We start from the raw sequence: 17,433 nt of genomic DNA, 5'->3' as shown, positions 1-17,433 counted from the left end.
GCCTCTGGCTGGCCTTGCAAGGCGGGCCTGTAGGCCTGCCCCTGCCCTCTCTGCCCCAGGCCTGGTAGCTGTCCGCATGATGTTCTTTGAATTCATTTACTCTCCAGCCGCCTTCCTTCTACCAGGCCTTGAACCCAGCGTACCAGGTGTGCCGGGGGTGTTGTCACAGCTCTCCCCCAGGCAAAAGAAAGATTCTCGTTTTTGTTCTTTTTTTTTAATGATTCATTTATTTTAATTTGAAAGACAGATCTGTAGAGAGAGGAGAGACAGGGCGAGAGATCCTCCATCTGCTTGTTCACTCGCTAAATGGCCACAATGGCCTGTGCTGGGCTGATCCCAAGTCCGAAACTTCCCCCAGGTCTCCCTCGCAGGTGCAGGTCTCCAGGCTCTGGCCGTCCTCCACTGCTTTCCCGGGCCACAGGCAGGGAGCTGGATGGGAAGTGGAGCAGCTGGGACTCTGTCCATATGGGATGGCAGAGGGTTAGCCTGATACATCATGAAGGTTCTTTGCACCGTCTGTCCTTGCGTCATAGCTAGCGGACCGGAGCACTGAGTGTGTGGATTCCTGTGCCCTCCTGGGCTGGGCTGGGCTGTGGGGCAGGCACAGCCTCAGCTGGGAGAACGAGCCCGTGAAACTCTGGTTCCCTGGGGAGTCCTGCGAGGTGATGCTGCTGCCGGGAGGTCCAGTGAAGAGCCGTGTGCTGAGCCGACCTATGCAGCATGGCATGGGAGTGAGTCAGCCTGCAGAGCTGGTGCGGGCTCATCCTTGGGAAGAAACAGACCGTGGCCTTCGGGTGACCATGCCGGCAGCAGGTTCTAGAGAAAACAGTATGGAGGGAGCTCCAGAGGAAGCAAGGAAGCCTGGGTGGGCCCAGGCCCAGATGCCGAGGTGACCCTGCAGTGCAGGGTCAGGTGCCTCTGGGACAGCACAGCAGGCGCCTCCCCATGCTGGATGTTTGCGCGCAGCTCCAAGTGCAGCCTGAGACACGCTGGGATGCCCCCTGGCTTGGGCCCTGCCTGGTGTTATCGCAGAGGGACTGGGAGGAGGGCGTGTGCGTGGTGGGCCTCAGCAGCTGGCTCTCACCCTCAGGGGGCCAGAGAAGTTGTCAGGTGGTGACTGGGGGCCTCTGTTCCTCCTGGACTGTCCACGCGCTTGGCCCCAGGAATGTGTGGGTGTGAGGGCCAGTCCACGCTTCTGCCTAGCCTTGGCTTTCCTTCCACATGCTGTCCCAGTGTGTGGAGCGTGGGGTGGGAGGCAGGATCCCCATCCACTTTGCCTCTGCCTTGTGCTGCAGCCACACCCCGTCCCTGGCGCCCAGGCCACCAGTCCCCGCCCTTATGTTCACACCAGATCCTGTGCTCCTGGCTTCCTGGGACCAAGGCCAGGGGCGTGTGGCATTGGCAGAGCCCACCAGTGGCCTTCCTGTGGCGACCCTGGAGTAGGCAGGTGCTGCACAGACAGGTGTGTTGCACTCATCCTTGAGGCTGGGCTCCCTGGGGTGACAGGCTCGTTGGGGGCTGAGCTCCCCTCCTGTCCACACATGGGCTGGACAGCAAACAAGCAGATGGGTTGGGATGTTTCTCAGTCTCTGTACTGGTGTGGCCATCACAAGAACATTGCAAGATAGCTGACGTTACCTCCAGGCTTGATGATGAACTCGGATCTCAGCCACCTGCTAAGTCTGCTGGGTCAGCTGCTGCCACAGCTTGCCCAGGTGTGGGGTACCTGATCAGCAGGTGTCTCAGCTCCTGTGGACGGCAGCCTTGCGTGTGGCGTGGAGGCGCAGGGCTCGGCTGGTGGTGCCCTTCCCGAGGCAGACGTGGGGGGTGGCGCATGCAGCTGCCCCCGGAGCGTGGAGGCCTCCTGTGTGCTGTCCGGGTTCCACCCCTCCACCCGAACCTCTTGCTGACCCAGAGCTCTCCCTCTCCTGCAGAGGACTACCCCAACGGCACGTGGCTGGGCGACGAGAACAACCCTGAGATGCGGGTGCGCTGCGCCATCATCCCCTCCGACATGCTGCACATCAGCACCAACTGCCGCACGGCCGAGAAGATGGCCCTCACGCTGCTCGACTACCTCTTCCACCGCGAGGTGCAGGCCGTGTCGAACCTCTCAGGGCAGGGCAAGCACGGCAAGAAGCAGCTCGACCCACTCACCATCTACGGCATCCGATGTAAGCGTGCCAGGCCCCATGCTGGCGGCAGTGCAGGGGCTCTGGCCTCAGCGTTCCCTCTCCGAGCTGTACAAGAGACCCTTCCTCATGTCCTGAGACTGCCAGTGAGACGAGGCGAGCGGAGGCCTCCTGTCCCCCACACCTGGCTGGCTGGCCAAGGGTCTGAGTGCCCTCCTCTCCTGGCGTGGGCCGCTCAGCAGGGACCTGGCTACTGGCGTTGGGCTCACTGGGCTCTCTTTCTCTCTTTGATGGGCAGAGTTACACACGGGAAGATCTTTGAACCACTGGTTCATTCCCCAAGTGACCACTACAGCTGGGGCTTGGCCAGGCCCAACCCAGGAGCCATGAGCTTCCGCCAGGTCTCCCATATGGGTGCAGGAGCCCTTGGACTAGTTTCCAGCAGGGAGCTGGATGGGAAGTGGAGCAGCCAGGTAGAAATGGGCAACCATGTGAGATGCTGGCAGAGCAGGTAGCAGCTTGACCCACTCTGTTGTAGCACTGGCAACGTGGAGGCACTGGAGGTGTCCTCTGGACACAGTGCTATGGCGCAGTGCCCACCGTGCTGACCCCACTGTTGGGCTCTGCCCACCGTGCTGACCCCACTGTTGGGGCTGTGCCCACTGTGCTGACCCCACTGTTGGGGCTGTGCCCACCGTGCTGACCCCACTGTTGGCGCAGTGCCCACCGTGCTGACCCCACTGTTGGGGCTGTGCCCACCGTGCTGACCCCACTGTTGGGCTGTGCCCACCGTGCTGACCCCACTGTTGGGGCTGTGCCCACCGTGCTGACCCCACTGTTGGGGCTGTGCCCACCGTGCTGACCCCACTGCTGGCGCAGTGCCCACCGTGCTGACCCCACTGCTGGGGCTGTGCCCACCGTGCTGACCCCACTGCTGGCGCAGTGCCCACCGTGCTGACCCCACTGTTGGGGCTGTGCCCACCGTGCTGACCCCACTGTTGGGGCAGTGCCCACCGTGCTGACCCCACTGTTGGGGCAGTGCCCACCGTGCTGACCCCACTGTTGGGGCAGTGCCCACCGTGCTGACCCCACTGTTGGGCTGTGCCCACCGTGCTGACCTCACTGTTGGCGCTGTGCCCACCGTGCTGACCCCACTGTTGGGGCTGTGCCCACCGTGCTGACCCCACTGTTGGGGAGAGCTTGTTGGCCGAGTCCTTTTGGGTTCCCTTAGCCAGCTGCTATCAAATCAAGTCTGTAATTTCAAGAAATAAATCGTTGGCACTGAGGTTTCTGCTTGCTTTCCTCTGGAACTTGAGCTGTCCCTCACAGCAGTCAGGCTTCCAGCCTTGTGGAGATAGCTCCGTGCTGCCCAGCACCGTGGTGGGCATTGCCCCAGGGGCTCTAGGCAGCACCGTGCTGCCCAGCCAGCACCGTGGTGGGCATTGCCTCCAGGGGCTCCAGGCAGCTTGCCAGGAAGGGGGTGCAGGCAGGCCTCAAGGAGATGTGATGGAGCACTCGGGCCTGCCCAAGGAAGGTGCCGCCAACACTCTGCTGTCCAGTTGAGACGGGTATTGGCACCTTGGGAGTCGGTGTCCTCTTGGCTTGAGGCCAGTGGCACCTGGAAGCTGCTGCAGGTGCACTGTGCCTGCTGCCGCTGGCGCCGCGTGGCCTTGCAGCCAGGGCTGTGCTGGGAGCATGTGTGGGGTCTGCGGGCCTACTCTCCGGGGCTGACTGAGTCTCCTTGGTCTTCGCGTGTGGTGAGGGTCACGTGGTGAGGCTGCTTCTCCTCTAGGTGGGTGGGCTCTGGGAATCCTGGCTTTGCTTGTTGGCGTCAACTTCAAAACCAAACTTGGGGTTTTTCTGCTTATCGAATAACACATGGCCCAGAATGCGTTGGCATTCGAGGTAATCTTCTTATCATGGCCCGATAAGGTTTTCCAGCTCAGCCAGTCCAGCTGAGGCTGCCGGGTACTGTGAGAGAGGTGGGGGTGGGAGTTGGAGAGGCCAGAGACGGCCGCGTTTGGGCTGCAGCCCTGGGCCCTGGTGCCGGCTGGCCAGGTGCAGGCGATGCCAGGGCAGAGCGCGCTCAGGGCCCCAGGCCTGCCTGCCCAAGCCACAGCTCCTGCCATGGGGGAAGGCTGCTGCTGAGGCATGGGTTTGTCTTGGCTGCAGTGTGGGCGGCATTTAGCATCTAGTGGGAACTCTGGGCTGCTTTTGGAAGGAGTTGTGTAACACAATGTCTTAGGAGAATTGAAAAGTGGATCATGTAAAACTAAATAAATAGGCATTTTTTCTCTAAAGGGTATAAGCCAGGTTTTGAACTGGCTGATTGATTTTTTTACAAATTCAAATTTAAACGTTAATGTTTTTGGTCATTTGTTACATCTGTAATGCCCGCATTTTATTTTCAGCTTTTAACATACTTAAATGAAGATTGTATAATCTTACCCTATTCTGGAGATACTTGGACATTTTCTTCTTGCATAAGTATGGAAAGAACAAAGGATGGCTTGAACACCCCTCCCCCCCGCCACCCGCAGAACCAGGGATGGCTCTAACACCCCTCCCCCCCGCCACCCGCAGAACCAGGGATGGCTCTAACACCTTTAACACCCCCCCAGAGAACCAGGATGGCTTTAACACCTTTAACACCCCCCCCAGAGAACCAGGGATGGCTTTAACACCTTTAACACCCCCCCAGAGAACCAGGATGGCTTTAACACCTTTAACACCCCCCCCCAGAGAACCAGGGATGGCTTTAACACCCCCCCCCCCAGAGAACCAGGGATGGCTCTAACACCCCTCCCCCCGCCACCCGGAGAACCAGGGATGGCTTTAACACCTTTAACACCCCCCCAGAGAACCAGGGATGGCTCTAACACCCCTCCCCCCCGCCACCCGGAGAACCAGGGATGGCTTTAACACCCCCCCCCCAGAGAACCAGGGATGGCTCTAACACCCCTCCCCCCCGCCACCTGGAGAACCAGGGATGGCTTTAACACCCCCCCCCCCGAGAACCAGGGATGGCTCTAACACCCCTCCCCCCCGCCACCCGGAGAACCAGGGATGGCTTTAACACCTTTAACACCCCCCCAGAGAACCAGGGATGGCTCTAACACCCCTCCCCCCTGCCACCTGGAGAACCAGGGATGGCTTTAACACCTTTAACACCCCCCCAGAGAACCAGGGATGGCTCTAACACCCCTCCCCCCCGCCACCTGGAGAACCAGGGATGGCTCTAACACCCCTCCCCCCCACCACCCGGAGAACCAGGGATGGCTTTAACACCTTTAACACCCCCCCAGAGAACCAGGATGGCTTTAACACCCCCCCAGAGAACCAGGATGGCTTTAACACCCCCCCCAGAGAACCAGGATGGCTTTAACACCCCCCCAGAGAACCAGGATGGCTTTAACACCCCCCCCCCCAGAGAACCAGGATGGCTTTAACACCTTTAACACCCCCCCAGAGAACCAGGATGGCTTTAACACCCCCCCCAGAGAACCAGGATGGCTTTAACACCCCCCAGAGAACCAGGATGGCTTTAACACCCCCCCCAGAGAACCAGGATGGCTTTAACACCTTTAACACCCCCCCAGAGAACCAGGATGGCTTTAACACCTTTAACACCCCCCCCAGAGAACCAGGATGGCTTTAACACCTTTAACACCCCCCCAGAGAACCAGGATGGCTTTAACACCCCCCCAGAGAACCAGGATGGCTTTAACACCCCCCCCCCGAGAACCAGGATGGCTTTAACACCCCCCAGAGAACCAGGATGGCTTTAACACCTTTAACACCCCCCCAGAGAACCAGGATGGCTTTAACACCCCCCCCCAGAGAACCAGGATGGCTTTAACACCCCCCCCCCCAGAGAACCAGGATGGTTTTAACACCTTTAACACCCCCCCCAGAGAACCAGGATGGCTTTAAACCCCCCCGCCAGAGAACCAGGGATGGCTTTAACACCCCCCCAGAGAACCAGGGATTTTTTTTTTAATTTTGATGATCTTTACCTAGTTGATTAGGGCTGAAAGGGTCAAGGGCTACAGGAAAGTGGGTGAGACCATTGTTCCCACACTCTGTTTTTCATTGCTGTGTCTTAGGGAAGGGGAGAGATGGGAAGAAGCCACACCCACCCTGCCAGCCAGAGGAATGGCTCCTAACACCACCCCCACCCAGTTTTTTTCATCCAGGACTGTTCCAAAGGAGATTTTATTTGTTTAAAGACTTATTTTGATTGGAAAGGCAGACATATAGAGTGAAGGAGAGACAGAGAGGAAGGTCTTCTGTCTGTTGGTTCACTCCCTAAGTGGCTGCAATGGCTGGAGCTGCGCCCATCTGAAGCCAGGAGCCAGAATCCTCTTCCGGGTCTCACACGCAGATGCAGGGTCCCAAGGCTTTAGGCCGTCCTCCACTGCTTTCCCAGGCCACAAGCAGGGAGCTGGATAGAAAGTGGGGCCGCTGGGGTTAGAACTGGTGCCCACATGGGATCCTGATGCTTGCAAGGCAGGGACTTGAGCCACTAGGCTACTGCATAAGGCCCAAGCAGCTAAGATGCAATTGGCATCCATTTGATATTGTGGCACTTGCAAGGTGAGGAGTTAGCCACGAGGCTATTGTGCTAGGTCCAAAGGAGAGCTTTTCATATTTGGGGACACCAGCCCCAGCCAGTCACTGGGCCTGTGTTAATAGGTGGTTGGGGGCCTGGCGTGGTAGCCTAGTGATTAAAGTCCTTGCCTTGAACATGCCAGGATTCCATATGGCACCAGTTCTAATCCCAGCAGCCCTGCTTCCCATCTAGCTTTGTTGCCTGGGAAAGCAGTGGAGGATGGCCCAAAGCCCTGAGTCCCTGCACCTGCGTGAGAGACCCAGAAGAGGCTCCTGGCTCCTGGTTCCTGGCTTCTGGTTGGCTCAGCTCAGCTCCAGCCGTGACGGCCACTTGGGGCATGAATCAGTGGGCGGAAGATCTTCCTGTCTCTCCTCCTTTCTATAAATCTTTTCAATAAAATAAATAAATAAATAAATAAATCAAACAAGCAGTTGGTCGTTCTGGTCAAACAGGTGCCCACACCGTGGGCTCTCAGTTAGTGTGTGAGGGTGGGCGGCAGTCCAGGAGCCCTGCCCCCAGGTACTGTTCTTCCTCACCCTCAGCCTGCCCCTCCTTCACCCAGCTCTGCCTCTAGGTGACAGGGATGCCCCTGCTCGGGGCTTTAGGGTCAAATATATCTTAAGCAAAGGAAAAGCCCAAACAAAGGAGACTTTGATATTTCATGTAGTACTTCAAAACAAACACTTCCTTTGTTTGGGTTATTTTTGCTATTTTGTTTTTAATAACCAGAGAATTTTAAGGGCTTGGGCAGTAATGTAACTCCCAGTAGATGGCCCAAACTCAGTACTCTTAGGAGTCAAAACAGGAAGTTTTTCAGCATAATAGTTCTGTTTTTAAAATGTAAGACTTTATCCACTTGTTTTCCTGTTAATCAGTTGTGTGGACCAACTGGAGAGGTTCCTGGTTGGGGCCGGCAGGGGGCGTGGTGGAGTTAACTGCCACCCTAACTCCCTCCCTCGGGTACCTGGGTGCCTGGGTGTTGATGAAACCCTGGCTCAAGGAAGCCTGGTGGCCTGAGTAGATGAGCGTGAGCCGATTGGTGAGGGGAGAACTCGAACCCAGACAGCTGGCCCTGAAGTGCTGCCTGTGATGTGGGAGCAGAGGTAGACACTGGGCCACCAGGGACCCCAGGGCCACGCAGGGTTGGGAGGGCAGGTCCCAGTTACTGCCCAGTTACAGGACATGAACGTGTGCTTTGCTTTGTCCCCGAGTGGGTGGGTGTCTGGGATGGCGGGGTCTGCCTGCTGTGCACCTTCCTCCCAAGCGTCCCAGGTTTGAGGCCTTTCCCTCATGTCCCCTCAGGTCACCTGTTCTACAAGTTTGGGATCACAGAATCCGACTGGTACCGAATCAAACAGAGCATCGACTCCAAGTGCCGGACGGCTTGGCGGCGGAAGCAGCGAGGTCAGAGCCTGGCAGTCAAGAGCTTTTCACGGAGAACGCCCTCCTCTTCCTCCTACAGTGCCTCAGGTGGGCCCGCAGGCGGGCTGGAGGGCATGGCGTGGGCTTGGCACACGGAAGGTCTGCTTTCTCAGGCACTGGGGGTGTGGTTCAGACCCGGTGGGTGCTGTGTGTACAGCTGCAGGCTCTGCCGTCAGCCCTGAGGATGCGTATGGTGACTGTGACACGGGAGGGGCTCCTGGGAGGGGGCTGCCTCCGAATGAGGCTCCTGCGTGTGCCCTGGGCTGAGGGCAGCTTGCTTCATTGGTGTGGAGAGCTTACACCAACCCACAAAGTGGGCAGACTGGAAGAGGAACAGAGTGAAATCCACAGTGTCCAGCAGATATGACTCCTGCCCCGAGAAGCAGCCAGTGGAAGGATTCCCTGCCTGGCTGCAACATGCCAGGACACTGAGGAATTGGGTAAAATGTGTCTGAAGACTTACGGCCGAAGAACCTGGCCAGGAGGGCGGAGGCTAAAAGGGAGGGGTTCCCTGTGTCTCTCTGTTGACCTCTGGGCAATGATCTGGTGGTGTGGTGTGTTTCTCATATCAGAGTCAGGCTAGAAGGTTGCAGGAACCTGTCACAGATCTGAGCAACGAGGCCTTGGTCTAGATGGTGGGGAGGCTGAGGGTCTTGGAGGTGACACACGAGCTGTTGGAACAGGTATAGACATGGTGTGGGCACACGTGCAGCTGGGCCCTGGGTGGGGCACGTCCGCGTGGTGGCCAGCGACACCATGTACAGCTCTTGCGGCTCCTACTGACCTGGCTTTTGCTGATAGTGGCAGAATGTCCCCAGACCCCGAGAAGAAATGTCCACAGACAGCCTTTGCATAGGGCAGTGGGTCATTGTTCCCCGAGGTCTGAGGGTAGTCTAGCAGGTGGCTGCTCTCCCTGGCCCAAATAGACAGGCCGGCGGCCTTTTGTTGTTCATTTCCGCTTTAATGTATCTTCACACCTAACAGTTTTTGCTTAGTCATTCTCTGATAAAATGTGTGTGCACCGGAACATTTTAAGCATTTATGAGAATTCTGATTATCATTGCAGTTGAAATTGGTGTGTAATGCGTTAAGAATGCATAACTCGTTTTGTTTAAACACGGAAGATGAACTTGTTGGGAAGGCCTGTGCCCATGGGGCTGCGCTTCCCCGGGTTCAGGCAGCCACAGGCGGCTGTCGCTGTTCGTGGGGTGGCACAGCTCAGTCTCGGCTTCACTCCTTTACGTTTTCTGTGGGTGAATCCTAAGGAACTTCCTTCATTTCTGAAGTTCTTGGGGCAGGAAGGGGTTCCCGACAGCCGGGTTCTTTGGGGTCGGGAGGGTTTTCTGCTGCCCAGCGTGTGGTGGTGTGATGTGTGTGACTTCTCCCCAGAGACCATGATGGGCTCCCCGCCAGCCGCCAGCGAGCCCTTGCAGCCGCAGCCGCAGGCCCTGCACTACACCCTGGCCAACGCACAGCAGGTGCAGATCCACCAGATCGGAGAGGACGGACAGGTCCAAGTAGTATGTACCTTTTCACTGACGCCTTCACAGGCTCGTGGGGGTGGGCGCAGCAGGCGGGCGTCCTCTGGGGAGGAGACACTCTGGCCCACCCTGCTGCTTCCGTAGGGAAGCTCTCTGAGGAGTCCCGGGACAGCGAGCTGTGATGTAGTTTCCATACACATGGTTGAGTGAAAGAGTACAACAGTGGAAGATTGAGATCCATTCTGATGAATTTAAGTAAGATAACGAGTCTTCATTTCATTTAGCCAAGTTCAGGTGTATAAAAATTGATTATGTCACTGAGGCAGAAGTCACTTTATAATTGGGCTCTTTGACTTCTTTGGAGTCCCGTTTATGAATGTGTGATGCTCCCGTGGTTTGGAAGGCTTGCTGACCTGCTCTCGGCGCGGATGCACACACCACCCTGGCCCCGCTGCCCCCCGTGGCCCTCTGCCAGTGTCCTCAGAGAGCCGGGAGCCTCTGGATTCCCACTGGGCTTTTAGTCCCTCGCAGTGGGAGGTGTAGTTTGAAATAGAAGTTGTCATCTAACTTTATATTTCTGGGTCTAATTTGCATTCTCAGATTTGCTTATTGAGTCACATGTGCAGGCTCAGACCGTTCCCTGGGGAATCACTGGGCGTGTGCGTGAGTTTGGCTTGCACAGGCCATGCCATCCGCATCACAGCTCAGCCCTGAATGCGTGTCTTACACCCTAGGGGGGCCTGGTGGTCCTCCTGGAACCTTCTGGAACCTGTCGCAGGTGTCCTCTGGTCTCGTTTTTCTTCTGATGCTTCTTGGTGTCTTCTCTTGCTGCGGATCCCACAGGGACACCTCCACATTGCCCAGGTGCCGCAGGGGGAGCAGGTGCAGATCACGCAGGACAGCGAGGTGAGTCCTGGAGTGCCCGTCACCCCCAGCCCTGACAGAGCCCTTGTTGGGCAGCCCGGTGCTGTACTGCAGGGCCCTGTGGAGGGCAGTGTAGGCTGGGTGGCTGGCACTGGAGGCTGAGGGCCGGAAGGTCACGCCTCAGTCACTGGGAAGGTAGGGAGGTGCTGTGCTCACAGGGCGCAAGATTCCGGGGAGGACTTCCCAGGCTGGCGTCTGATGGCACGTGAGGTGTGTCCTCAGCAGAGTAGTTGACTCGGGCTGGAGGTGGACAGGTCAAGTGAAGGGTGCATGACCCCAAGAGTCTGGTCAGTGTGAGGAGCAGGAGTGGCAGCAGGCCAGCTCGGAGGACAGGCGGGTCTGGTCTTGCAGGAGGCTGAAGGCCCACGTGGGTGTGTGGGGGCAGAGTGTTCCCAGCACCCCACGTGAGTGGGGTTACGTCACAGCACCTGTCAGGAGTCAGGGTCAGCTCACATCTGAGGAACTGTCGGAGTCCAGCTCCAGCCGAGTGCAGACCTCGAGAAGGATACATAGAGTCGGCGTGGAGAAGAAATGGACCACTACGATTCCAGGACCATAATGGACAGTGTGACGAAGCTGTCTGCTTTATTTATACAGAAGCCTTCACAAAGGCTGGCACTGACTTTTCACATCTGGTCAAGCGGGCATTCCTAAGGATAGTTCTGCCAGTTGTTTCTCTTCGAGGCAGGACGTCAGCCGTTCTCAATAGATGGCACACATCAATCAGTAACACATTCCTACTACAATCCTCATTCTACAGCTTCGTCCTGAATCAGTTAAGGGAGGAAGTGCATCACAGGAGGAGGGACCTAAAGATCAAGGAAAGAGGGAAAGAACAGATTCCCACTCTACCTGGGGACTCGACACCCTTGATTAGCGTATGGTCAGTGGGGCAGCGGACAGCATGAATAGTAAGAGGGAGCATCACCTTCCAGGCTCACACGGATAGTAAAGACCAGCTCCGCAGTGGCAGACAATGCCTAAATAGACTACGGAAATCCCAGCGGGGTTGCCCGGCGTCCAAGCAGAGCGAGGTGAACTGCCTTCAGGTGGATGCAGAGACATCCGCCGGCCGTGCCATGCAGCGGGACAGTCCTCGCAGCCCTGCCTGCAACGGGACAGTCCTCTTCACACCTTCATGTCCTCCACACCCACCGCACGGACCCCAGCAAGGAACAGCTGAGGGTGGGGAGTCGGCCAGACGCTCTGTCCTTCCGGGGGGCCTGTCACTGGGCAGGGGTGCCCAGTGAGGGCAGTGAGGCGATTCACGGGCCTCTGGAGACTGCTGGAATTCAGTGTGTGACTCGCAGTTCTGCTTGTATTATTCAAACGGGGTCATATAATTGAGTACATAATTCTATTACGAATTTAGTGACTGAGAAGAATTGGCTGCTGGCATGAATGATTACCTTGTGACGGGTTCAAATGTGCAGTGTTAGGACAGCCCATCCCTGCCTTGCCTGGTGCTACGCCTTGATTACCAGACGGAACACATGCAGCCCTGTGCTGCCCGGGAGCTGCGAGGCTGTGAGGCTGGGGGCTGCTGCCCACCGCCAGGGGCCTGCCAGCCGCTGCCGGGGGCTGAGTCGTCACCGTCGGTGGCCTACTGGCCAGTCACTGTCCCACCTTCACTGAAGGCTGGGGTTAGAGGGGATCCCCAAAGCTGCATCGTGGCACAGGCTTCAAGGAAGGTTCCCCAAGAGGGTCTACCTGAGTCTTCCTCCTTCCTCATTGTCTTTGCTTCCCCCACAGGGCAATCTGCAGATCCATCATGTGGGCCAGGACGGGCAGGTGAGTGCTGTGTGCCTGGAGTCTGTGCAGGGTGGCGTGGGGCATGCCTATGCTTGTCACAGGTCCCTGTGTGCCCTGTGAGCGTCCTGGTGGTGTTTGTACAGCGCGCTGTGCATTCGAGCAAGGCGGGTGTGTCCTCTTGTGTCCAGCCCAGACCACCTGCCTTTCTCCTGTTCTGAGACAGGAAGGGGCGTGGCAGGAGGTGTCGCGGTGCTGTGCCACCCACCAGGGCTTCAGGAGGTGCTGCTCACATGGCGGCGTCCTGGTGTGGAGGCTCCGAATGCTGTTTCCCTCTTGTGTGGAAAGCAGCTTGTCATGGGGACTCGTGTCACCTAAGAACTGTTGGGGTGTCTCGAGACCCTCCCTGACTTGAACCCAAGCCTGGGAGTGGTGGTGAGGGCCACACACTGGTGCCCACTAACAGCCCAGAATGGCTCCCTGTCCTCGCCAGCGCTGCTCACTGGGCTCCGACCAGGCCCTGCCCCGGGACACACTGGGAGGGAAGGCAGGCCCACGGAGCTAGTGCCCCCACGGGGCTGCTGTTTATTTATTTTTAAAGATTTGCTTGCTTTGATCAGAAAGTCACATTTACAGAAGGAGATACAGAAAAAAAGACTTTGTATCTGCTGGTTCACTCCCCAAGTGGCTGCAGTGACCAGAGCTGAGCCAGTGTGAAGCCAGGAGCCAGGAACCTCCTCCAGGTCTTCCACGCCAAGGCTCTGGGCCGTCCTCCACTGCTTTCTCAGACCTCAAGCAGGGAGCTGGAGGGGAAGTGGAGCAGCCGGGATATGAACTGGGCCCCGTGGGGTGAGGTTTTAACCTGATGGTGCTGCAGCAGCACAGGGGGTCCCTCCTAGGAGCAGAGTCAGGGCCGAGGACCTGCAGAATTACAAAAACCCACAGCGGCTTCCGGCAAGCCATGCGTCCTGAGGGTGAGGCCCTGTCAGCCCAGCAAAAGCCAGTTTTTTTTCTCTTTCTTTTTTTTTTTTTTTCATTTTTGAGGCTATTATTAATTGATTAATTAATTAATGTTGACTTATTTTGATGCTGTTTACATAGTTTAAGGCTGGATGCCCATGTGGACCGCTGGGAAGGGTCGAGGAATAGGGGGTAGTGGATGAGATCATTGTACCCAATTTTCTTTTTTTCTTTCTGTTTCTGGGGAAGTCGGGGAGAGGAGGGGAGAAGCCATACCCAGCCTCCTAAGCCATCAGTACCTGGGGATGAGGAACTGCTGACGTGGTCCACCTTAGTGCTGCCATCCGCGCAGATACTCGCTCGCTGTCAGCGCTCAGGGTCCGGCTCCATCTGCTGCCCTTATTAGCCTGCACACACCCCAGATACTCGCTGTCAGGGCTCAGGGTCGGGCTCCGTCTGCTGCCCTCATCAGCCTGCACACACTGGTGGTCATGGTTGCTGGATCAGCTCTGTCTCCAGCTCTATCTCTTATGCAAACAATGGATGCTGCGGCCCAGCCCAACCCTGCCCACCACACACTCGGCCCTTACAGACACCAGTGGGAACTGCAGCCTAGTTGGAGTGACCCCCGGTAGCCCCACCAGGCCCACTTCCAGCCCTGGTTTCTGCACATGCCAGTATGTGCAGCAGACTGGTGAAGTCTGTCCTACGTCCCATTCACACACCAATGGGTGCTGCAGCCTAGCTCAGCCTAATCCAGTGAACTATCCAACCCACACTTATACTGGTGGGCACTACCGCCTGTCCAGCCAGGTCCACCCCAGCCCTGGTTTTTGTGCTCACCAGTGGGAGCTGCAGCCCGTCAGGAAGGTGCCCAGTTTCCCTACTGGTCCCACTCCCAGACCTGGACCTTGTACTTTCCAGGTGGTTCTGCAGCCTAGCCTGACAGGTCCAGTCCCCACACTTGTCAGCTCATGCTGTTGCAAAGCCTGACCGTCCTGCACTTATTCTGGCTCATGCGTGCCCCGGTGGATATGGTCACTTACCCAGCCTGGCTGTCCCCCTGAATTGGCTCACATGCAGGCCAGCGGACTCTGTAGCCCTGTCCCAGTTGTTATGCTCACCAGCGTGAGAACAGTGGCCCAGCAGGGGAGTCCTTCCCCCCGCCCACACCACCCCATCTCGCATATGCTGCTGGGTCCTGCAGCCCAGTCTGACATGGCTTGCCTCACCTTGGTGTTTGCCAGCGGGTCCTGCAGCCTAGCCCAGCCTGGATTGTCCCCGGTCCCGGCCCTAATGTGGACTGGCGGGTCCTGCGGCCCAGCCCAGCCTGCCCCACACACCTGTCCTGGTTCTTGGATCTGCCAGTGGCTGTTGTGAACTGGCCCATACTGGCCTCCCCCAGACCTGACCACACGTGTGGCAGTGGGCACATTAACCTGGCCTGGTCTGGGTTGCTCTTAGCCTTGGTTCTTGTGCTCACCTGGCAGAGGAGTTTCCCAAGCTTCTCTCGGTCGCCTCCCTGTGGCAGATCTCATGCACCCCGCCTGACTTGGCCCCCTCCTTCCCTGGCAGGAGCAGTGGCGGCTCCGGATCCCTGCCTTTGCCCCATCTCTCCTGTCTAGCATCGGTCTAGGGGGAGCCCTCCAAGCCTCTGAATGAAGCCGCCAAGGGTCCAGGGCCACAACAGGTGCTTGTGGGACCATGCACGGCCTCTGGGACACCCCCTCCAGCTCAGCTCAGCCACAGGCCAGCCGGGCCTGGAAACCACCTCCGTCCCATCCAGTTAGAGGTGCTTGCAGGCTGTGTGCACCGTGTGGGGAGGCCTGTGGGGTAGGCTCTGGCATGAACAGGAGACCAGCGGGACAGAGGAGGGGTTGGGAGTTCACTGTTGGGAGGTGGCCAGTCATCGCTCTGAGTGTCCCCCGCGGCCCTTGTCAGCCGTCACTTTTCTTTCCTGCTTGGAGCCTGAGCCACCAGCAGAACCAGGAGCAGCTGATCGGATTTCGCGTGTCCTGTCGGCCGTGGTGGGCGGTGTCCCTGGCTCCTGCCGTCCTGCCTTGCAGATTGGACCCACGAGTAGGTTGAGGTCAGCTTTGTGTTGCTACAGTGGAATACCCGAGGCAACTGTCTTCATGAAGAGAGGTTTGTGTTAGCCTGCTGTCTTGGGAGTCCAGGTTCCAGGTCAGTGGTTCGTTGATCTGGCCTCTGGCCAGGACAGTGGAGTCGTGGGGAACAGAGAGAAGCCCTCAAGCCCGGTTGGCTCTGATCGCAACACTTCAATATCTCCGAGTTTGGGAGCCAAGTTATGTTGAAGCTGTACAAGGCTGCATTTTGTGTGTTTAACTTGCAGCCTGAACTGGCCAGTGCCGTGCTGTGGGGTGGCATCAGTTCAGCAGCACAGCAGGGCTGGCAGAAGAGGCTCATGGGATGCACTGGCGGCACGCTTCCCTCTTGACTTTGACTCCAGTCACTTGTCCTGTCCACAGGCTGATGGGGTTCAGGAGAGAGGAACCACGCTCTGCCCCCAGCCCTGCGTGCCCCGGGCTGCAGTGGCCAGTGCCCTTCTGTTTATTATTGATTTTCATACACTTGAAAGGCAGAGAATCGGCAGATAGATCTCTGCTGATACCTTCTCCACATGGCCGCAGCAGCCAGGGCTGGGCAGAAGCAGGAGCCTGGATTCCATTCAGCTTTCCTGTGTGCACTTGAGCCCTAAGCTACAGGATGCGCTAGCAGGAAGCCGGGTCAGAAGCGGAGGGCTGGCTCAGATCAGCCTGGCCACGGTGGGCCGAGCGCATGTTCTGGAATGTTCTGTTTCCCTTGAACTGTGGCTTGGTCATCCGACTCCAAGCCCTTGCTGAGTTAGCGTGATGTTACTTCATGATGCAGACCTCACCTGGTTTAAAAGAAAAGGCCCGTGGAGGACAGGAATCGCCTGCCAGCCTGGACTCGCCCTGGGCACTGTGCCGGCCACCGAGTGCTTCCCATGTGGCTGCCATGGGTGTCTTTCAGCTTTCTACATCTTGGCCATGTGTGGCAGCTTTCCCTCATGGACAAACACTGGTGAACTGACTGACGCATGAGGCTTCGTCCCGGGAAACCTGCTTCTGTATCCTGCAGTGTCCCTGGAGCATCCAGGCCGCCGTGGGAATGTGTGCAACTAATGGGGCTGCCAGGCCCGACCACAGAGCCGCCAGCTCGCGGCGCCGCAGCCTTCGTAGCTGTCACTGCCGCCGCCCTCTCCGACGGCCACCCGACTCTAGCGAGACCCCACCGGTCATGCGATTGCTGTGAGCGTGCTGAAGAGCGGATGGAGCAGCTTCCTGTGCGCCTGGGAAGCTCGTCTCCTCTTGCTGTGCACTGGCAGAAGCTCTTGCAGATAGATGGCTGCTGTGGGGGCTGCCCAGCACCACCCAGCCAGTGTCCTCTGACAGCCATGAAGGGAAGGGGTCATGGCCGCACAGCCGGAAAGCACTTTCTTCCCGTCTTATGTACCTCACGTTCCCGAGACACTGACCACAACCGGACCAGTGTGGCTCCAGAGCAGTCGGCACCCCAGCATCCTATGTTTGCATGAAGCCTTCCTGGGGAAGGGGTCAAGTGAACTGGGAGACGGTGCGTTTTTCCTATGATGTTTCCCGACATCTGGAAATTTGATAGGATGCGCTTGGTTACAGCGGAGAGGAGTGGGCTTGTCTCCTGTCTGCACCTTCCTCTTCCCAGCTTTGCTTCTACGCCAGGTGACCTGTTTGCAGTAGAGTTTGAGGCAGGGGCTGGAGTGGCCATGCTGAGCCCAGGAGGAGGCACGAGCCTGAGTGGCCATGCGATGCAAAGCCCAGGAAGTGACCGGGGCCTGAGTAGCCCTGATGTGCCCAGAAAGTGACCGGGGCCTGAGCGGCCCTGCTGTGCCCAGGAGGTGACTGGGGCCTCAGTAGCCCTGCCATGCCAAGCCCAGGAGGTGACCAGGGCCCAAGCAGCCATGCTGAACCCAGGAGGAGGCAGGGGTCTGAGCAGCCCTGCCATGCCCAGGAGGTGACCAGGGCCTGAGTGGCCCTGCCGTGCCCAGGAGGCAGGGTCTACAGCAGTGGGTGAGCAACCTGTGAGGTTCCCGGGTCTCTGGCCAGGAAGCACAGAGCCGGGAGTTGAACAG

At 57.9% G+C, this 17,433-nt stretch overlaps 1 protein-coding gene across 9 annotated transcripts in view; it reads left to right on the top strand.

Annotated features, from left to right (window-relative positions):
- BANP (BTG3 associated nuclear protein) overlaps positions 1 to 17,433 on the top strand; it is a 44,946-nt gene that overhangs the window by 23,115 nt on the left and 4,398 nt on the right. For 4 of the 9 annotated variants that reach the window (XM_004584081.3, XM_036492793.2, XM_004584078.3 and 1 more), the window contains 5 exons: positions 1,935 to 2,174; positions 8,047 to 8,214; positions 9,556 to 9,686; positions 10,491 to 10,553; positions 12,324 to 12,362. In XM_004584081.3, coding sequence (XP_004584138.2) covers positions 1,935 to 2,174; positions 8,047 to 8,214; positions 9,556 to 9,686; positions 10,491 to 10,553; positions 12,324 to 12,362 — 641 coding nt within the window. Of the gene's footprint in view, positions 1 to 1,934; positions 2,175 to 8,046; positions 8,215 to 9,555; positions 9,687 to 10,481; positions 10,554 to 12,323; positions 12,363 to 16,295; positions 16,473 to 17,433 lie in introns of those variants that run through there. The other 5 variants (XM_058674349.1, XM_058674348.1, XM_058674347.1 and 2 more) reach the window with 3 other exon arrangements.

The sequence above is a fragment of the Ochotona princeps genome, chromosome 16 (assembly GCF_030435755.1).
Source record: "Ochotona princeps isolate mOchPri1 chromosome 16, mOchPri1.hap1, whole genome shotgun sequence".
In the NCBI taxonomy this organism is placed as follows: Eukaryota; Metazoa; Chordata; class Mammalia; order Lagomorpha; family Ochotonidae; genus Ochotona; species Ochotona princeps.
Note: the sequence above shows the minus strand (reverse complement) of the source record. Positions and strands in the feature narration are given on the sequence as shown.